The sequence below is a fragment of the Lissotriton vulgaris genome, chromosome 11, assembly GCF_964263255.1.
Source record: "Lissotriton vulgaris chromosome 11, aLisVul1.2, whole genome shotgun sequence".
NCBI lineage: Eukaryota > Metazoa > Chordata > Amphibia > Caudata > Salamandridae > Lissotriton > Lissotriton vulgaris.
In genome coordinates this window covers 605,296,852-605,316,743 of record NC_141699.1, presented here as the reverse complement: position 1 = coordinate 605,316,743, position 19,892 = coordinate 605,296,852, and the positions used below count along the sequence as shown (strand labels likewise).

At 45.3% G+C, this 19,892-nt stretch overlaps 1 protein-coding gene across 3 annotated transcripts in view; it reads left to right on the top strand.

The window, feature by feature from the left end:
- The window catches only part of GK5 (glycerol kinase 5), a 239,707-nt gene that overhangs the window by 185,548 nt on the left and 34,267 nt on the right, over positions 1-19,892 (top strand). For 2 of the 3 annotated variants that reach the window (XM_086943711.1, XM_086943709.1), the window contains 3 exons: positions 2,379-2,505; positions 9,447-9,551; positions 15,182-15,276. In XM_086943711.1, coding sequence (XP_086799837.1) covers positions 2,379-2,505; positions 9,447-9,551; positions 15,182-15,276 — 327 coding nt within the window. The remainder of the gene's footprint in view (positions 1-2,378; positions 2,506-9,446; positions 9,552-15,181; positions 15,277-19,892) is intronic. The other variant, XM_086943710.1, reaches the window with a different exon arrangement.

Below are 19,892 nucleotides of genomic sequence, written 5' to 3'. Positions count from 1 at the left end.
ATTTACCCAGATTGTCCACGAGCCTAAACACACCACAGGACACACGCTGGATCCAATTTTCACCTCCAGCAACCGTGTCAAATACAGCCATGTCACAGAACTCACATGCACTGATCACTCCATCACCCATTTCAGCCTCTTCAGCCCCTGCACCACCCCCACAAGATGACCAACGCTCCCCACGCTTAGGTGGATCAGCTGAGCGAATGCCCTCAACAATTCCAACCCTGCTACTGCCACCAACTCCAGGGAGTGAAAAATGTCAACACCTGAAATCAACAATTGTGCAGAAAGCATCGTCCCCATCAAGAGCAGCATCCAGAGAAAATCCTCCAAAAAGGCCAGCTGGTACACCCAAGAACTCAGAACAGCAATACGAGATAGCAAACAGTTGGAGAGGAGATGACCCACCATCAAGGACAACTCCGACAGGGCAGCCTTCAAGACATTTTTCAAACTCTATCACCGCCTACTGAGAGCAACAAAGAAAAAAACCCTTGCTGCACGCAGCAGAACCAGAGCCAACAACACCAAGAAGCCTTTCAACATTGTTAAGGAATTCTCCAACCCAGCTGCCAGCGAAAACAACATCACAACCTCACAGGAGCTGTGCGACAACCTCTCCCACTTCTTCCATGACAAGATAGCAACCATATACAGAAACTTCGAACCGCAACCCACACCTACCCACTCCCTCGACAGATACACCAACACCCTAACTAACACGAACCAAATACTGACCACCTGGAAAATCCTCCCCAACCAGGACACCACCTCCACCATGAAAACCATTCACTCTGGAGCTCCCACAGACCCACGCCTCAGCACTTCTTCACCCTCGGAAAATAAAGGATCTGCCTGGAACTTACCACCCTACTCAACACCTCTATCACTACCGCAATATTTCTCAATTCCTGGGAACAGGCCGAAGGCAGACCATTACTGAAAAAAACACCTCCTAATCTGACCCCAGCAAATTCAAAAACTACCAGTCAATCTCCCTGCTTCTATTCCCAGAGACGATATTGGAAAAGATCCTCAACAGTCAACTCCTGACACGCCTGGAGCAGAACCAGCTACTCGATGCCTCCTAATCCGACTTCCAGAGCAATCAAAGCACCAAAACCGCCCTGATTGCAGCCACTGACGACATCTGAACCCTCCTCGTTCGAGGAGAAACAGCAGCTTTGATATTCTCCACGACCCCTCAGAAGCCTTCGACACCAAATCCCGCCACACACTAATTGAAAGACTCCAACAAATTGGCATCCAAGGGGATGCGCTCAGATGGATCACCTCCTTTCTCAACAGAAGAACGCAGAAGATCCACCTCCCACCTCTGAATCCAAGGAGATCACCTGTGGTGTGCCCCAGAGTTCATTCCTCAGTCTCCCGCTTTTCATCGCATATGTGACCCCGCTGGCCAACATCGTCAGATCCTACGGTCTCAACATGTTTCCTATGCAGACAACACCCAGCTCATCCTCTCACTCACCGACGACCCCACCACGACACGAACCAACCTCCACAGGTGCATGACAAATGACGCAGACTGGATGTAGAACAACTGCCTGCAGTTGAACACAACTGGCTCCCCATACAGAAGAGATGCAAATTCAAGCTGCTGACCCACACACACAAGCTCTACACAACCTAAAACCTGCCTACATTAACCACCGCCTGAACTTACACCAACCATCCAGAAGACTACGCTCTGCCTCCCTTTCACTTGTCCATTCTCCCTGCATCTACCGAAGCAAAAGTGGAGGACTCTCCTCCTACAGTGCAGCAAAGACCCGGAACAGCCTCCCCACGCACCCCTGGACCATCAACTCACTTCCGCAATTTCAAACGGGCCTCAAGACCTGGCTGTTTGAATAGATTTCTGGGACCTGCAAGCGCCTGGATACTCCATCTGGTGATTAGCCACGCTTTATAAATCCTCATTGATTGATGCTTTGGGGCAGTATGACATAACTTGTTGGGTAGGTTATAGATCATTTGACTTGTGTGTGTGTTTGGCCCCCTTACTGCATGTGTGTAGAATGTCCTTACTCCATTACAGACAAAAACATTGTGCTATAATCTTGCTCGCACTTTGGCACCATAATTGTAGCTACCTGAGGTCACACCCGTGTTTTGCACTCTGGCTCTCTACCAACACTCATATGCACATATACATTGCTATGTGAACTTGACCTCTTGCTTTGTTTGTGGAAGAATGTGGCACCATGATAAAACTTTAATTTCAAGATTTTTAAAAGATATTTTGGAGGAACTTTTCTTTGCAAACTTGATTGTTAAGTATGAATGTTGTTACATATGCAAAGAAGCTGTACCTAAAGTGTGGCTGAACTCTTGCACCATTTGTTCTATAGGTAGCCGACCAGCAGTCGGCTATGTTTGGAGAATGCTGTTTTGACGTTGGAAACGTTAAGCTCACCATGGGAACAGGCACTTTTATGGCCATTAACACTGGGGACACACTTCATACATCCATGGCAGGTAAACTGAAATGCTACATCTATTTTATTGTGACAAAAAAATGTGGCCCGATGCTCCTGCCTGGTTGTATAATGCCCTTTATCAATTGTCCACTCTTGAGGTGAGAGCCAAGTTATAGTTCTAAAATTTGCTAATGAATGTTGAGTTTTTCTCCCCAAAATCCAAGATAAAAGTTGATGTCTTGTATAGTCGCACAGAAGGTTCGTTTGTGAGTAAGATAGACAAATGTAACTTTTTCTTTTAATTGTCCTTTTATTCTCCTTAATTTATCTCTTGGATTTAATCACATAATATTCTCCTCCATTTTGGGCAGAGATATTGAATGAGAAATGGGATTGAGCCTGTGATGGATCTCACCTAACTGGAGGATTTAACTTATATATTTATGAGCCTTGAGAAAGCACCAGGCCATACAGCCTCATATGGGGCAAAAGACATGTTGGCTGATCTGGAAATGTCAACAACAAAAATCACACACTGAAATGTGATGTAATTCAAGAAATAAATTAGGCTTGTCTGAAAATGCCAATAACTAAATCACACACTGGAATGTGATGTAATTCAAGAAATACATTAAGGAGACTAGAATGTGATGTAAATAAAGAGATAAGTTAAGTAGAATAAAAGAATAATTAAAGGAAAAGTTACATTTGTGAATCTTATTCACAATAGAACCTTCTGGGCGACCTTTGAAGACAATCAATTTTTTCTTGAATTTTGGGTAGATACACTCAACATTCATCTGCACAGCTATTTTATTGTATTTATGCTTATGTAAGTAAAATTAATGATCTTCATTGGCCTTATATTATGGTACAGTGCTGTACTTTTCTTCCTCATTAAATGCATCAGACGACAACACCCCCAAATAAAAATCAATAAATATATAAGGAAGACACCCCCCCCCAGAAAATTTGTTCCATTTTCTCTTGCAGTTCATTATGTGATACAATGTTTAACCAAGCATATGACAGAACTCTGCTACAATAGTGGGATTTTGATGGACATCTGTATATTCTTGGCTTGTTGTACTATTTAGCAGCTCTTACTAGGCGGTTAAGTTCGGAGTAGCCATGTTGAAAATTTTAAATAGGCAAACTAGGTCCCCTTTCGGCTGCCACATGTTGTTGTACTGCCAAGCTTTCATCAAGTGTGTTGTGGGGTTTCAGATTTTTAAGAAAACTGGCAGAGACATGAAAAAGTCACACTGTATCTTCAGCGACTACTTTATTATCGTGTATCTAAACACAACCTGCCTGGTGTGCCTGCCCTCCTGCCAGCACATCCCTAACCAGGCTGTAAATCAATAGCTTAGAGAGAAAGCAAACACCACCTAGCTTTCACTGGGATATGGGCCAAGACTTTGAATTCCCCTTTGCCCCTCATCCTTACTCCTTCGCTGGTGCAGTATAGAAAAGCTGCAGAAATCCAAGTCTTCCTAATCTTTTTAACATCCTATCCTGTACCACTAATAGTCACCTAGTGAACCCTATTCTGATATCACATTTCAGATGTCTTTTGAAGATGTATGTGCTCATTGTTCTCTTTGTTAACATACCTGGATGTCTGCATGATTGTCCTTGTGGGTTTCTTTTCCGGCTGTACAGCGCTCTGCTATCCTTTGCAGCTAGGATCTGATAGAGACATCTAGCCGCAGATTGCTTAACTTAGAATATCCCCAGGCGTGAGACTGGATCCGGAATTTTTTTGCAGCACCAACTCTGCGTGCCGGGGGACAGCGCCACATGACCCCGCCCTGACGTCATCTTCGTACGTGATGTCAGCGAGGTCATATAAGTCCCTCCCGGCGTGCTGATGTCAGTTTCCTTCTTTTCCGCATGCAACGCGGATCTGGTGTGAGCTCCTCTGGCCTGTTTTCAGGTCTCCTTTTCGACGCTTCGCGTCGGGAGCAGTGTGCGATGCCTTCGGGCTTCAAATCTTGTAATTCTTGTTTGCGGCAGATGTTCGCCACGGACCGGCATGTTATTTGTATGTGGTGGCTGAGCGAGCACCATGACTCCACGGACTGTGATGCCTGCCAATGTCTGAAACTGAAGTCTTGGCGGGAGCGCCGTATGAAGCTTCTCTCGGCACGGCTGTCCCGGTCGGAGTCGTCTTGTCCCCCGGCCTCGTTGTCGACTGCAGGTCCCTCTACTGTCTGGTTCCACCGTCGATCATCCTCTGGAGTACGTAGCCGTAGTTCTCCACTTGGTAAGTTGAGGCGCTTGTCGCTCAGGTCATCAACCTCACCTTCTTCTTTTCTCCGGGGCTCTGGTTCCTGGAACTTTCTGGACGTGCGCTCCCGACGGTCGTCCCCCCTCTATCCGCCCTTTCCGGGTGTGGGGGGGACTCGGGCCCAGATGGAGGCCTATGCCTCAGCTTTGCAGGCCTCCCTTGGGTCCTCTCCCATTCCTGGGGCGCCCTCGGAACCTTCGCCTCTTGTGGGGTCTCCGACGGACTTGCCGTCAGGTTCGCCCCCGGCGCCTATTGTGCCCTTCCCTCCCAGGACCGTCGGAGATGTGGTATCAGGGCGCGGCCCAGCTGGGTCCACCTCTACGCTCCACGTGGGGTCGTTCGGGCACTGCCCTCCTGGGTCCCCCTCTTTGTCTCACAGTGCCTCTGCCGTGCTGCATAGCCCCGCGGGGCTCCCTGTGACAAAGCACCATTGCCGCCGAACATGTTTTGACGCCGGGTTCTAGATTATTCTATACAGGACTCTGGAGAGTGTTTGGCGCTGCTCTCCTATCCGGCCTCGCCATAGCTAGTGCTACCAGTGCCTCCCTTGGAATTTGTGGAGCCTCCTCAGGAGTTCCCAGATCTGGCATGCTGTTCGCCTCCCAGGATCCTCATTCTTCCATGGGGCTCCCTTCCGTGGGGTCATTGGGCGCACCCTCAGTGTCTTGGGAGGATCAGCCTACAACCCTCCCCCACTGATGAGCTGTTTCCCCCTCCGCGGAGGGCTACAGAGGTTGGTGTGGCTTTTTTTAGTGTGGGCTCTTGGGCCACCCACATTTTGAATATGCAAACCCCCTCTACCCCCTTGTCGGTGGATCCCTTTCTGGAGGTCCTCCATCATGGGTCTGGCAATGTGGAGTCGCTTTTACCTTTTGAGGCATCGCTTTTTGGATGCCCTCTTGGGTACTTGGGTCAGACATGCTTCAGGGGATCTGGTCGCACGTTCAGTTCTGCACCGTCACCGCCCAGCTCCACATGATCCGGTCTGTCTTTTTGTGCACCCTGATGTGCAAGGAATTGTGCTGCAGACTGCCTTTCCTTCTCTGCCCCCTCTAACGCTTCCTTCCTCTCTGGAGTCCAGGCGGCTTGAATCCTGGGGTAGGAACGTCTTTGCATCCACTAGTGCAGCCCTTCGGTCTTTAAATACCGTTTGTGTTTTGGCTCTGGCAACTGCTACCTGGTGGGACTTTGTAGAATCTTTGCTTACTGCCACCTCCGAAGGTGCTCGCGCTGATCCTCTTCATTTTATTCGGAATGGCTGAATTTACAATCCATTCAGCCTTAGATACTGCGGATTCTTTGGGCCAAGCCATGGCGAGTTCTGTTGCCTTAAGGCTTCACGCTTGGTTGAGAGACAGTGTCTTCCCTGAAAATATCCGGGAACGTCTGGTTGATTTACACTTCGATGGGGTTTTGCTCTTTGATGCTCACGCCGAGTCTGCCGTTCACCGGCTGCTGGCGGGCTTTCGTCCTCCCACTTAGGTGCCTTTAGGCCTGTCTTCTTTGATGCTTTTTCATTTTCGCATCTGTTAGATGTGTTCTGTGTTTAACATAGGCAGTGAGCCTTACATGTGCTCTGTGTTTCACATGAACAGTGAGCTTTACGGTCTCCTTTTATGTGGTCAACTGTGTTCACCCTTTTATTAGCATCTCTTGGATGCATTTTAAATTCAGTTCCCTGTTGGCCTTTGGGGCTGTGTTTCACAGGTTGCTGTGTCCTTGCTTGTGGCTTTCAGCCGGTAGTACAGCTCGGTAACGTCATTACGGGCCGGAGCTCTGTTCATGGGTTCAGTTCGTTCCTGCATTCTTTTTGACCTGACTTTTGCCCTAAGAGGCATCTCCCATTGTCCGGGGTATACATACTCCATGTGGGGTACTTGTACGCTATTATATAGCCTTGTTTCACTCACCTGGGCCTCGTGATATTGTGGGCTCCAGGCACTGATTGAATGTTTTTCCTGGAGGTCATCTGCCTTTCCCATGGTTATCCATCTTTTTAGAGGTTTCATGGTCTCCTCTTCGTATGCGGCTCCTACCCGCTCTAAAATGTGCTGGGTATGGTCCGGCGTATACATTATGTCTGCATGCCATTTGCCTTGGTTTCCTCTTCCTACCTTGCCACTTCTTGTCATGGTTGTGGAGATTGGACCAATATCTCCATGTGTTGGGGAGCCCTTTTTAGGTAATTACAACTTCCCATAGGGTCCTCCTTTATTCCACTTCCTGGGGTGATTTTACCATTGTCATATGCCCCTTCTTTGGTGTTCGACACTATCTGTGTCTTTTGAAGTGTTGGTCTTGGATTTAAGGATCCTTCTGCCATTAGTTCACTTGGCGTTTTTGGCCTCTCCCTTTGTGTGTGGCCTACTCTTGTTAGAACTATGCCTGTGGGACAGTTCTTCTGATGGCAGTGGTCTTTAATTACTGTTGACAAGTCTATATGGACGTTGTTCCTCCTTCTGGCTTTTGATGCCCGGTCGGGCGCTCTTCTGTTCCTGTGTAAGCCACTTAAGGTCTCTATTGCCATTTGCCGGCAGCATATTCTACCTGCTTCAGCGGGTTAGGGGTTGATGCTTTTGGCCCTCTTACTCCTAATGTTGGGTGTGCGCTTGGCGTGCTTCTTGTCCTACTGGCTATCTCCTATGCATTGTCAGGTTCTGGTTGCCTTTTGGCTCTTGCCACCCACACTTTCAGGCCCCTTTTATAACTGGTCTGTTAGGGGCTGGTTGCATCTCTTCAAGTTCATTCCAAGCTTGGGTTAATGCACTTTTGTGCACCATTTAGCGGAGAGGATCTCTATCTCTGGGTCTTTCTCTTCTGGTGATCATACCGTTCTACGTGTCATTTTGTACTGGTATGGTATGGCGCCATTCTTCCATGTTGTCGGATATCTTATCCTGTGATTTCTGCTCTTTAAGCCGCTCGGGTTGCTGTCGGACTGGTCTACCCCAGTTTTTCCCCTTTCTCTGTCACCTTATTGACGGATCGCATGCCTGGTGCTTTCTGTTGTCCTGTCGCAGACCCGCCCCCCATTTGGGGGATGGCTATGGTATCTATTCTAAGTTGAGGAATCTGCAGCTAGATGTCTCTATCAGATGTACGAGTTACTTACCTTCGGTAACGATGTATCTGGTAGAGACGTTGTCTAGCCGCAGATTCCTTAACGCCCATCCAACCTTTCCATTCTGCGAGGACCTTTCTGGTGGTGTTCTCCACTGGCAACTTCAGTTGCCATTGAGGTTTATCTTCAGGGGGTTCAAGGCGTTGCACTCCCCTGGGTGCTTTCATATACAGTTAACCTCTGCTGAGAGACTTTTTTTGTGTTATATGGTACCTTTGATTCACGGAAAGTTCGTTTTCCTCTCGTGTTCACTTCCCTTCAGTCTGCTCTAATGCCTCGGGGTCCTGGTCTCTTCGTGGTCATCCTCTTTGAGGGTCGGTTGTGCTCTGTTCCCTGTCTGTTTTTACAGGGAACAGGCAGGTCTTCTCTTTCTTTCCTATAGTGCACTGTTGTTTTTTCTGTGTTCCGTTCTTTCTGGACGGCTCAGTTCTGCATGGCACTATCAGTCTATTTCTGTCTGTTGTATGTCCTTACCTTGTTGTACTCGGGGAGGGGTCCCACTTAACCTGCAGGGCTCTTTCTCACAGCCTCTACTTATATGTGGAGGCAGTGCCTATTCTGTCTTTAAGATGGGGTCTCCCACCATCCTCGTTCTTTATTCACAGAATGTTCATTCCTGGCACACTGTTCCCATACTTTCACAGCTTTTAGTTGATGGCTCTGAGTTGTGCCACAGAAAAGTTTCTCTGAAGAAAACTGACGTCAGCATGCCGGGAGGACTTATATGACCTCGCTGATGTCACGTACGAGGATGACGTCGGGGTGGGGTGCTGCTGCAAAAAAATTTCAGATCCAGTCTCACGTCTGGGGGTATTCTAAGTTAAGGAATCTGCGGCTAGACAACGTCTCTACCAGATACATCGTTACTGAAGGTAAGTAACTAGTACATCACACTCTATAAATACATCCAATAAAATAAATAGAAACTGAACAGTGTGCCCAGGACTCTAGTTACACAGAAGTCTGAAATGTGGTGGACCTGGTTTCCCATAAGTAGTCATGTGTTTTTTTGTGGTAACAGAAGTTATGTGGGCGTACAAAGAACTACAATAGAGGGAACTGAAATTGGCACACATCTTTGTGACATGAGCTACAGTGCCTGACCAGAGCATTAACTGTGTTGCATAAACTATTTGGAGAGAAAATGTAGACATTAGTTTGAGAAATTCAGGAGAGAAAAGAGACTCCTCAAAAAATGCCATGACAAATAGGACAAGCAAAAGGAAGCCAAGGAGTGGTCTGAGAAGGGAAGTGTCACAGGGTGTTGTGTTGCATGAGTGGTACAGCCAGATCAGGGGAGAAGACTAACCGAAACAGGGAGACATTCCGTTGGTCTAGAGACATGTGTAAGTGATGGGACATTCAAAGGGGGATGACAGGGAATCCTCAATGGTGAGCATAGCATCAAAGGATGAAGTACAGAACATGAGCGTAAAAACCATAGTCCAGAACAGCTTCTCAGTGCTGTGGACCAGGTGACCTTTCGTCTCTCATTTGTTGCCTATGCATTTCCTGTTGGTCTTGTGTAATGTAATCTTGGAAATATCATTTGATGTATTATACAACTTCTTTTGTGTTCGTAAAGGTCTCTACCCTTTGATTGGCTGGAAGATTGGCCAAGAACTTGTCTGTTTAGCTGAAGGTAATTCGTCAGACACCGGCACAGCCATTAAATGGGCTCAGAAACTAAGTAAGTGATCTAATTGTATATATATATATATATATTATTTAGTTACTATTTCTCTTTTCTGATAGAGACTTCAAACCGCAGATTCCTCACCTTTGAATATTCCCCAAGTGTAACATTGAATCTGGAAACTTTTCAGCAGTACCTCTGCATGCCAGCAGGTGACGCCATGTGTCACACTGATGCTTTCCACTCTGGAAATGATGTGCAAGGCATTTGTATTCATCACTCCCACATGCTGATGTCTGTTCCTTTCTTTTCTAGTTTCCAGGCGCTGAACCGGAGCACTTTTTGTATCTCTCTTAGACGTTATCCCTACAGAGGTCTTCCATTTTGTTTCTGGATCTATGCTCTTGCAACGCCTTCTTCCTGAAGCAGAAATTCAAAATGCTCACTGTGACCCAGGTCTTGTCTGCCCTTGACCCTGGAGACTGGCTAGCGGCACTGGACCTGCAAGACACCTAGTTTCATATACTTATCTTGTAGGCCCATCAGCGCTACCTGTGGATCGTGGTAGGAAAAGAGCATTTTTAGTTACGTGTGCTCACCTTTGATCTCACCAGTGCCCCTCAGGTGTTCACTTAAGGGATGGTGGGAATGGCAGTACACCTTTGGGTGTCTGGAGTGCCAGTCTTCCCCTACCTTGACAACTGGCTGTTGAAGGCGCGCTCGCCCCATGCACTCGGTAACCACCGCCAGACTATGGCGAACCTACGGTCATCCTTGGGGTTCACCCTCCTTGGGGTTCACTATCAACATGCCAAAGTCACAGCTGACTACTTTATATATGCTGCCTTTCATTGGAGCTATTTTGCACATGGGTCAGTTTCATGCCTTTCTCCTGAACGCCTTCTTCCTGAAGCAGAAATTCAAAATGCTCACTGTGACCCAGGTCTTGTCTGCCCTTGACCCTGGAGACTGGCTAGCGGCACTGGACCTGCAAGACACCTAGTTTCATATACTTATCTTGTAGGCCCATCAGCGCTACCTGTGGATCGTGGTAGGAAAAGAGCATTTTTAGTTACGTGTGCTCACCTTTGATCTCACCAGTGCCCCTCAGGTGTTCACTTAAGGGATGGTGGGAATGGCAGTACACCTTTGGGTGTCTGGAGTGCCAGTCTTCCCCTACCTTGACAACTGGCTGTTGAAGGCGCGCTCGCCCCATGCACTCGGTAACCACCGCCAGACTATGGCGAACCTACGGTCATCCTTGGGGTTCACCCTCCTTGGGGTTCACTATCAACATGCCAAAGTCACAGCTGACTACTTTATATATGCTGCCTTTCATTGGAGCTATTTTGCACATGGGTCAGTTTCATGCCTTTCTCCTGAAAAAGAAAGTGAAGGACATTCAGGCTGTGATCCCAATCTTTCAGCCTCTGGTCTGGATTTCAGTGAGATTGACTCTGAGACTGCTGGGTCTGATAGCCTCCTGCATCCTTTTAGTGGAGCACACCAGGTGACATATGCAGGCTTTGCAATGAGTCCCACTGAGCCCAACATCAGAGGACACGTCTAGATTTCAGAGGCAATTGCAAAAGATGTGCAGAAGTGGTTGCTGGACTGCAGTTGGGACGGCAGCAAATTCCTCTACCTTCCCTACCCAGACCTGACGGTGGTAAACGATGCATCACCTCTTGGTTGGGGTGGCCATGTGGAAAAGAAGATTAGAGGTCTTTGGTTTTGAGTGAAGTCCCAATATCACATCAACCTTCTGAAGCTACAGGCCATCCATTTTTCATTGAAAGCCTTCTTTCCTTCCATCCATCAAAGCGATGCTGGTACTATTGCTCACGGACAACACCACCGCCATGTGGTACTACAACAAACATGGTAGGGTTGCAGATCCTCTGGAAATGGTCGGACCGCCAAGGATTTTTCCTGGTAGTGAGCCAATTGGCAGGATCATGTAGCAGACCACGAGTGTAAGTACACCCAGAGGTGGTCCAAGGTCTCTTCCCTGAATTTTGTAGAACTCTGGCTCGATCTATTCACCACTGCTGAGAACTCACAATGTCAGCACTTATGCACATTTCCAAAGCATTTGCTGCTTGGAGACGCGTTCCACATCAGGTGAAACTCAGAACTCCTCTATGCCTTTCCGTTGATACCACTCCCTCCCAGAGTCCTCTAGAAGATCAGAACCAACCGGGTCCAAGTCATCCTAGTGGTTTCAGACTGGGCACAGAGAGTAAGGCATACAGAACTCCTAGGCTTGAGCATCTGTTGTCCGATCAGGCTGCCCAGGCTGTCGCAGCAGAAGGGCAAAGTTCTTCATCCAGACCTTCGCAATCTCCACTGTCATGCTTGGAGATTGAGCGGTGACGACTGAACACCTTCGTTCCTTCAGAGGTTATGGATGTCCTCTTGGCAGCCAGCTATCCCTCGACAAGAATTGTATATATGCCTATCGCTGGGTCAAATTTGTGGTTTGGTGCATGGACGTCATTTGGGAGTAGTTAGGGGTCGCTGCTGTGACCTCTAGCTTGCTCTCTGTTACTGCTGGCACTTTGACCCCTGACCTCCGAGGGGGCAAAACATTGTAGCAGGAGCAAGAGCAAGCTAGACGCCACTGCTGTGACCCCTGACTACTCCCAAATTACATCCAAGGTTTGGTACAGTACATGCCAGATTGACCCAATCCATGTAAAGTTAGCTGGCATTCTCATATTTGTTTTGTCATTTGCCAGGCAAGGTTTTGCTTTGGGCACAGTTAAGGATTATCTTTGGGCCCTTTCGGCCTTCTTACAGTTGGCAGATCAACCCTTGCTGTTTAGTCACCACTTGTGATGCAATTTGTTTAAAGGCGTCCTTTGTAATGCCACAATGGGTCCTTAATATGGTCCTAGCTTATCGGATGTGAACTCCGTTCGAGCAACTTTCCAGCTTTCTCTCGCAGCTCCTTATTATTAATACTGTGTGGCTTATCACCATCACCTCGAACGGTGTGAGTGAACTAGCAGCTAGAAGTCTGTATCAGAAGAACAAGTTACTCACCTACTGTTGCACTCTTTCTGGTAGAGACTCTATCTACCCCCAGTTTCCTAACCTACCCTTTCATCCTCCATGTACTGCGATTGAACTCCATCCATTATTGAGAACCCAAGTCTAGGAATCTGCACACTGTCTACCGATTTGCAATTAGGACTCTGCGTCTCAGGACGCAGACAGTCTCAAAAGCAACTTACGCTAGTACGCGGGAGTGGCACCTATACAGGCTCTGCACATAATTTCCTGAGTGGAACAGCATCCCTGCAGAGCCTCACGGTGCCACTTTCCAGCCCACGGAGGTACTGCTGAACAGTTTCCGGACCCAGTCTGTTACTGGGGCATATTTAAAAGGTGAGGAATCTTCAGCTATTAGTAAACTGGGCAAAAATGTCTTTTATATACCAAATAAGTATTTCAGTATTCATTTGCATTGATTGAAATGTGGCAGCCAACTTGTGCCAATTTATGTGCTAATCACATTGTGTGGCTGTTGGAAAATTTAAAAAAACATAGCCACACTTCAGGGACCCACTATAAGTGATACAATAGAATGCTATTAATAGTTAGAAAAAAATAATTAGTAATCTTTTGACTGCTTTTGAAATCTCCTGAAGAGTAATGACAATTAATAAATAATGGACTTGTTGCAGGTGTTGGCAACAGTGCAGCCAGGGGTGGGTGTCCGACTACTTCAAAGATAAATACTTAGACATTATGCCATGGAAACATAATCAAGGGTGTCTTAGGCCTTTGTGGTGGAACTTAAAAAACTTTTTTTTTTGTTTGATTGCAAGTATTTGGGTATTCTCCAATAAGCGTGACAGCATCTCTTTGCTGTCGGAGTGTTTACAACTAACCTGTTTACCCTCTACAGCCCTTTCAAAGAGTATCCTGTTGAGACTCTCATCTAAGACTATAATTTCTAAAAGAGAAGCTCAAGTGACATCTCTACTCCATGCCAACAAGAATAATGCCTTCCCTCCTTCAGGACGTTCAATACTGGATGCCACTGACGCTCACCAGACCCACAATTACGCCTTGGCTTCGGAGAATGTTGAGCCTTGTGAACCTTTCTGTCTACAGTTAATCAAGGCAGACAATAAGACCGACTCCCCTTCCACCTGTTTACTCATTTTGGCCAGTCCACTGATGTCCCTGAGAAGACAGTCCCAATTCCTTCCAGCCTTTTCCTAGTTCCCTCACGGTGCTCTTTGAACTCGATCTACTTCTAAACAACACTCATTTTCTCCCACTCACATATTTAAGTCTCTGTCATCCCTTCACATTTTACATACTCTAGAAGATATAGGCAGGGAACCTCTCCAAAAGTCTTCTTGAATGGTAAGCACATATACTGGCACAAACATCATTCATCCCTCTGCTCTTAAGAAAAGTGGTCCAAATCCACACACACACCGCTCAATACTGGTGAACGACGTAGGGATCCACAGCAGTGTGGCACAACAGTTTTTTTTTATCAAGGTGCTTTCTTTGGCGTGGTTGCATGAACTATTTAGATACAGTAGGTCATTGTTTGTTTAGTAAGTTAAGTGGTTGCTCATAGATATTGACAGGAATCATGTTTGATAGATATGTTCTATATAGATTGAATTGTGGATGCACAAGCACTTCATATCACTAAAACAATATTTTTTGATAGTTTGCTCAGTAGATTTATTTTTCTTCCCAATTCTCTATTTTGTATTGTCACACCGTTTTATGATGTTTCTATTTATGGCATGCATGTTTAATGGGTTTATAAAAAACCCGAAATAAACTATTTGATGATGATCTGTTCTGTGGAAAGCAAAGCATAAATCTACATCTGAGATGCTTTATGGTGGCGGAATTATGATTATGACCTTTTTTTGGATAGGCTCATCCAGTGATGTAATGTGTTTTTGCTCAGGTTTTTGAAGCACTTTCCTGCATGCATTTGCGGGTGCCTTTTTGTGTGGCCTTGCTATCAACTTGAGAGCTGACAGATAGCAACAGGACCTTGAAGGTTCCTGTCTGATGTCACAGTGATAGCATCATTCCTGACCTATTAGGTGCTCTGTGGCTCTGTGAGAATGAGCTGATTTAATGAAGGCAGGTTTTTGCCTATTAGCCCTGGAAAAGCCATTTTAATTTTTTTTATCTTGCAGTGTTTATTTTAATGTATGTATTGTTTTTTATTGTTTAAAACAAAATGTTTGTGGCAATATTTAGATGGGTAAAAGTAGTTTTCAATTAATAGACAAAGTCATTAGTTCATAGTCCTAGGTAGAAGAGCTTTACATATTATGTTATTTGTATGTTATTTTGTCAGAAACATTCAGTATAGAATATTTGTGGAAATGTTTGTGAAACACTTGCTAGAGGTTGCTCAGATTTTGACTTGGGATTCTTATCTATGATCCTGAATAATAAGCTTTCATACCAGTTTAGGGTGGTATTCTATTTGACTGTTTATATTGTAGGTGGATATAAATGGCCACCAAACGTTTAGCTGAGATGAGAATTTGTTAAAACTTGAAGATGCTAGCATAATGTCCTTGAGAATATATACTTTTATACATTTTTAAAAAAAAATACTAGAGATGTCAGACATAAAGTTGAATTGTGAATCATGTTGTCTGTTTTTTCTTGATGCTTTGCAGATTTGTTTGACAGTGCTGAAGAAACCGCAAAAATGGCAAAAAGTGTGCCCGATTGTGATGGTGTTTATTTTGTTCCTTCTTTTAGTGGATTACAGGTAAAACAGCTTTTTGAAACATATGTAACGCAGTTCCTTAAACTGCCTGGTAGAATTGGGTGTTAAGGCTTGTTTTATTCATTTACATGTTTATAAAAACAGTGAGGAGAAATAGAGTTGAATGCTTAGTGAAGCAAACCTTGTGCCATGGTTGAGACCTTATCTTCCAAAGAATGAACGTTTTGAAGTTGCAGTGACACTCTCCATGAGTCAGTGGGGCATTGGAGGTAATATAAAGTAGGAACTGTACATGTAGGTGCTGGTAGAAGGTAAACGTTTGTCAGGGATGGGAGATTGCAGGAGGAGGAAGTCTGGATAGGTTTGAGGTGAACATCAAGACGAGGTCTAAATCTGTCGTAAGAAGAATTGAGTTAAGGATTTAGTAGAAAGAGGAAGCTATAAAAAAGGGAGTTGATATGGGTGGGCGAGGTTTAGTCTGGGAATTCAGCAAGTATGGGTGGCAGGACTTATTAGACATGCGTTACTGGGTGTGGTACAAATGAGTAGGAGTGGTGTGATTTGAAAAAGCAGAATTTGAAGGGCAGGGAGGCTATAGGGAAGTCACAGTAGATGGGAGTTATTGGGGTGGAAGATTATGAAGTGTTGTAATTGGGTGGTGGTATCGAGTAGAATGATAGATTGTGAGGCAACTGTTAGGCCTAGGAGTAGACTAGTGTAAGATAAGTGTGAGTAGGTGACAGAAGTGGAACTGAGGCAATAGATGGTCAGACAGGAGTTTGCAGTAGTGTTAGATTGAAAGAGGTGGTAATTCGCAGTGTGTGTTTAGTTAGTTGGTAGTGGAGTTGCCCTTAGGCTGTTTTTGGGGGTTGGTCAGAGGAATGGGTTGTCACAGACTAGTAAATGATTAGGGCCTGGTGCTTGTTGAAAGCAAGAGTTGATTAGGGTCTGGGGTAAATGGCTTTGGCTTATTAAAAGAAGATGAACGTAAGTAAAACTAATCCAAGAGACATTGTTAAATCAGTTACTCAATGTGTTTGGAATCACCATCTTAATAAAGTAACTGTTGAAACCTGAAAATCTAAATTTCAAATATTTGTTATAATTTGATAGTCAAGTTTGGCATTACTAATGGATACCACTACCATGTTTTGGCACTTTAATATTAGTTGTACATGGCAGGCAGTGTGATGGATGGCATGAACTTGTTGGTGGATGGCACGAGTGGAGGTAATAAGATTTAGTAGACCGTAGTTGTTGCTATTTGAGAGATTTTTATGAGAATTAGTTGATAGGAGGTTATGTTAGTTAAAGTTAGTAAGGTGTGTGATGTAGGAAGACCTAGGGTTAGGAGCAGTAAGTTCTAGCAGACCAGTATCAGTATGGTTATGAATTCGCCAGAGGTGAACTTAATGCGAGGAGGTTTGAGTAAGGCAGTTGTCACACATAAACCGCACTCTAAACCTGAATGAATCAAACCTTCCTGAGCATGATACACCCGCTGATTCCTGGGGCAAGTCTTCTGGTTTGTTAATGACTGCTTTAGAAGTGCAGGACAAAGCTGCATTTTCATCCAGTCCCTCTCCCCTTTTGTGATGAGTATCGAGTGTCTATGTCTTATTTGTTACGCTTGTGTCTGGCCCTTCACTGTCTCACTCCTCTTGCCTTGGGGACAATGATGGATGCTCTGAAAACTGAAAAGCCCAATAATATTGTATTTCATAAGGTATCATTTTTGTGCTGCATTACTATTTATAAAGTCGCAGATCATGTCTATACTTTCTGAGCAATTCTTTATGGTTAGGGAATGGCCGTCTGATCTGAAGTGCATTAATTTACAGCAAGTTAGTTTTTTAGGAAAGGTAAATACAATACAACATACGTGCTTATTGTATTAGAGGTATGTTTTACGTTCTGGATCTGATCAATTTTGGACCGAGAGGGATAAGATCACTTCTATTGCAAATGTTGGACTTGACTTTCATGGTGTGGTTTTTCCTTAACCTTTTGCCTTCAATCCCATTGTTTTTGCTGACTTTGATTTGCTGGCCCTGGAACCCTGCGCACTTTCACACTGTTAAGCAGTGCTAAAGTGCTTGTGCTCGCTCCTTTATACATGGTGAAACTGGTTTACACCCAATTGGCACATTTAATTTACTTGTAAGTCCTTTGTAAAGTGGTACTACATATACCTAGGGGATTTAAATTAAATGCTACCAGTGGGCCTGCAGCACCGATTGTGCCATCCACTTAAGGAGCCTTTTAAACATATCCCTGGCCTGCCATTGCAGGCTGTGTGTGAAGTTTGAAAGTGCCATTTCAGCCTTGCAAAATAAACCTTTTGCAAGGCCTAAATCTCACTTTTTTTAAAATACATATGCCACCCCAAGATTATACCCTAAACAGCCCAGAGTACAAGGAGCAGTGTATTTAAAAAGCTGGACTTTAAACTCTTACATATCCTGGTAGTGAAAAACTCTTACATTTGTCTTTCCCTACTGCAAGGCCTGCTACTTTCATAGGATAACATTGGGTTACCTTTATAAGTGCTAACTTCCAATTGGGAAGTAGGTGGGAAAGTCGAGTATGGTCTCTAAAGAATTGTAATTTAAAACCCTCTTTAATGGTAAAGTTGGATTTTAAGTCACAAATCTAAAAATGCCACTTTTAGAATGTCGGTATTTTCCTGTCCTAACCATTTGGTGGCTGCAGTCTATATCATGGGTCACATGATTAGGTGTAGCTGGCAGTTGGTCTTTGTGTATTAGTTCCTGACAGTGAGGCAAAGGGGGACTACGTTTTGGCAGGATAGGCCATTTCACACTTGCACATCACAAAGGCTCTGCCTCAGCACACAGATATCAAAGGGTCTACAAAAAATATGCCTAAAGTGATAAGGACACCAAACATAAACACTATATTTATCCTATACCTCAAGGTTGATTCCCAGACCTCCATAATGGTCGGTAAAGGATACCCATCAGTCACCACACGGAACCACCCTTCATCATTTGGGATTCCTTATTGACCAAATGATGGAACCCCTGCCTGCCGCAGATGGGGACAAGATGAAAAAAGCCCTCACCTACTCAGACAGGTCTCAGTATGGTCTCGTTACTCTGAACTAGAGTTCATGAATGAAACAGAGTGACTGATGCAGCAGTGCAAAAAATAATAAAAGTGTGGAAAAAATTGTGTGTTAAAATTGGGTGAGGGAGTACTGAAGAGGTTTATTCTGGTGCTACTCACTCTTCCAATGTTAAAAAAGTCAATGGCAGTTTATTAAGATAGCTGCCTAGGTGTGATGAGAGGTCAACATGTTTCAGCAAATCTCGTGGACAACTGAGTCCTTGCTTTCTTCAGGACCTATATGACTAATGCTACTGCATAATGTGAAAAAGAAGAAAATAAAGTGTGATTCCATAATTATTGAGAAATCACAGTAAGACAAGCTTAGAGATCACCACCTGGTTCCCTAGGTGTCCACTCCATGTCCTGTCTCATAGACTGTGTATGTCACTAAAAACAAAAGAGGAGAGATATCAAATGAAAATGTAGGTGAATTATCACAGCATGTAGGCAACTATGAACGTCAGTGAAAATAAACATGTACATTCTGTATCTAAAAAGTATATAACCAAATTTGCTAGGAGAGTGTACTATTATCATCATTTTAGATATAAAATTATATTCCAAAAGGGATAACTACATCTTACCAGTGTCTTAAGATGTAGAGACCTCACCCCACCTGGCTGCGGCTCAGGAAGTGAATGAAGCACCGCTCTGAAAAAAGGGGGCAAGCAAACCAGGATATGTCAACATGCTCCCTTCATTCCAAACAAATAAACACTTAGTGCAAAAGGGTAACAAAAAGTAGCGAAATGACACAGCACATAGTTGTCACAATCTCGACTGTGCTGAATGTAAAGTGGGAAAGAGTGGCGTGCTGAATAACGCTCTATCTCATGCAGTCAAACAATGCCCACGCGTGCGAGAGGCGCACAGGAAAACATGCCTTGACAGGCTCATGTCCGAAGGAATGAGGACACGAAGCACTAATTATGGCGTATAAAGACATGCCCCCAGCGGGTATTCAAGCGCCTGTACTCGAGTTAGAGTGGTCATGGCGGAGTGCTTACCTGTCCGTCGGTACTTCTCTGCCGGCATCCAAGCCGACTGGGGAGGTACCGGGACCGGGAGCACGCTGAGATTTAGGAGCTGTTGTGCCATTGGCAGCAGTGGTCACGCGGGTACGTCAGGACGTGCCCTATTGGATAGTACTGTTTTAACTTCTCATTGGCTACTAGCTTTAACCACACGGATTCCTCCCCTGCCTTCCGCGGGAGTGACAGCTAAGCCCTGATTCCTTTTAACCCCCAGCTAGCATAGCGCTCGCTTAGCGCTTTTTTAACTTACCCTCTCCTGCATCCAGGGACCTCTCCCCTGCCACAGTCTTTCCCGCGCAGCCGAGCTTGACGCTGCAGCGGACACAGGACTCCCCGTTCGCCGCCTTCAGCGGCTGCTCCCCGGCCACGCCCACTTATTTGGCCACGCCCACCTGAAACCTTCATTAGGAGCTGACTACTAGCTTTAACCACACGGATTCCTCCCCTGCCTTCCGCGGGAGTGACAGCTAAGCCCTGATTCCTTTTAACCCC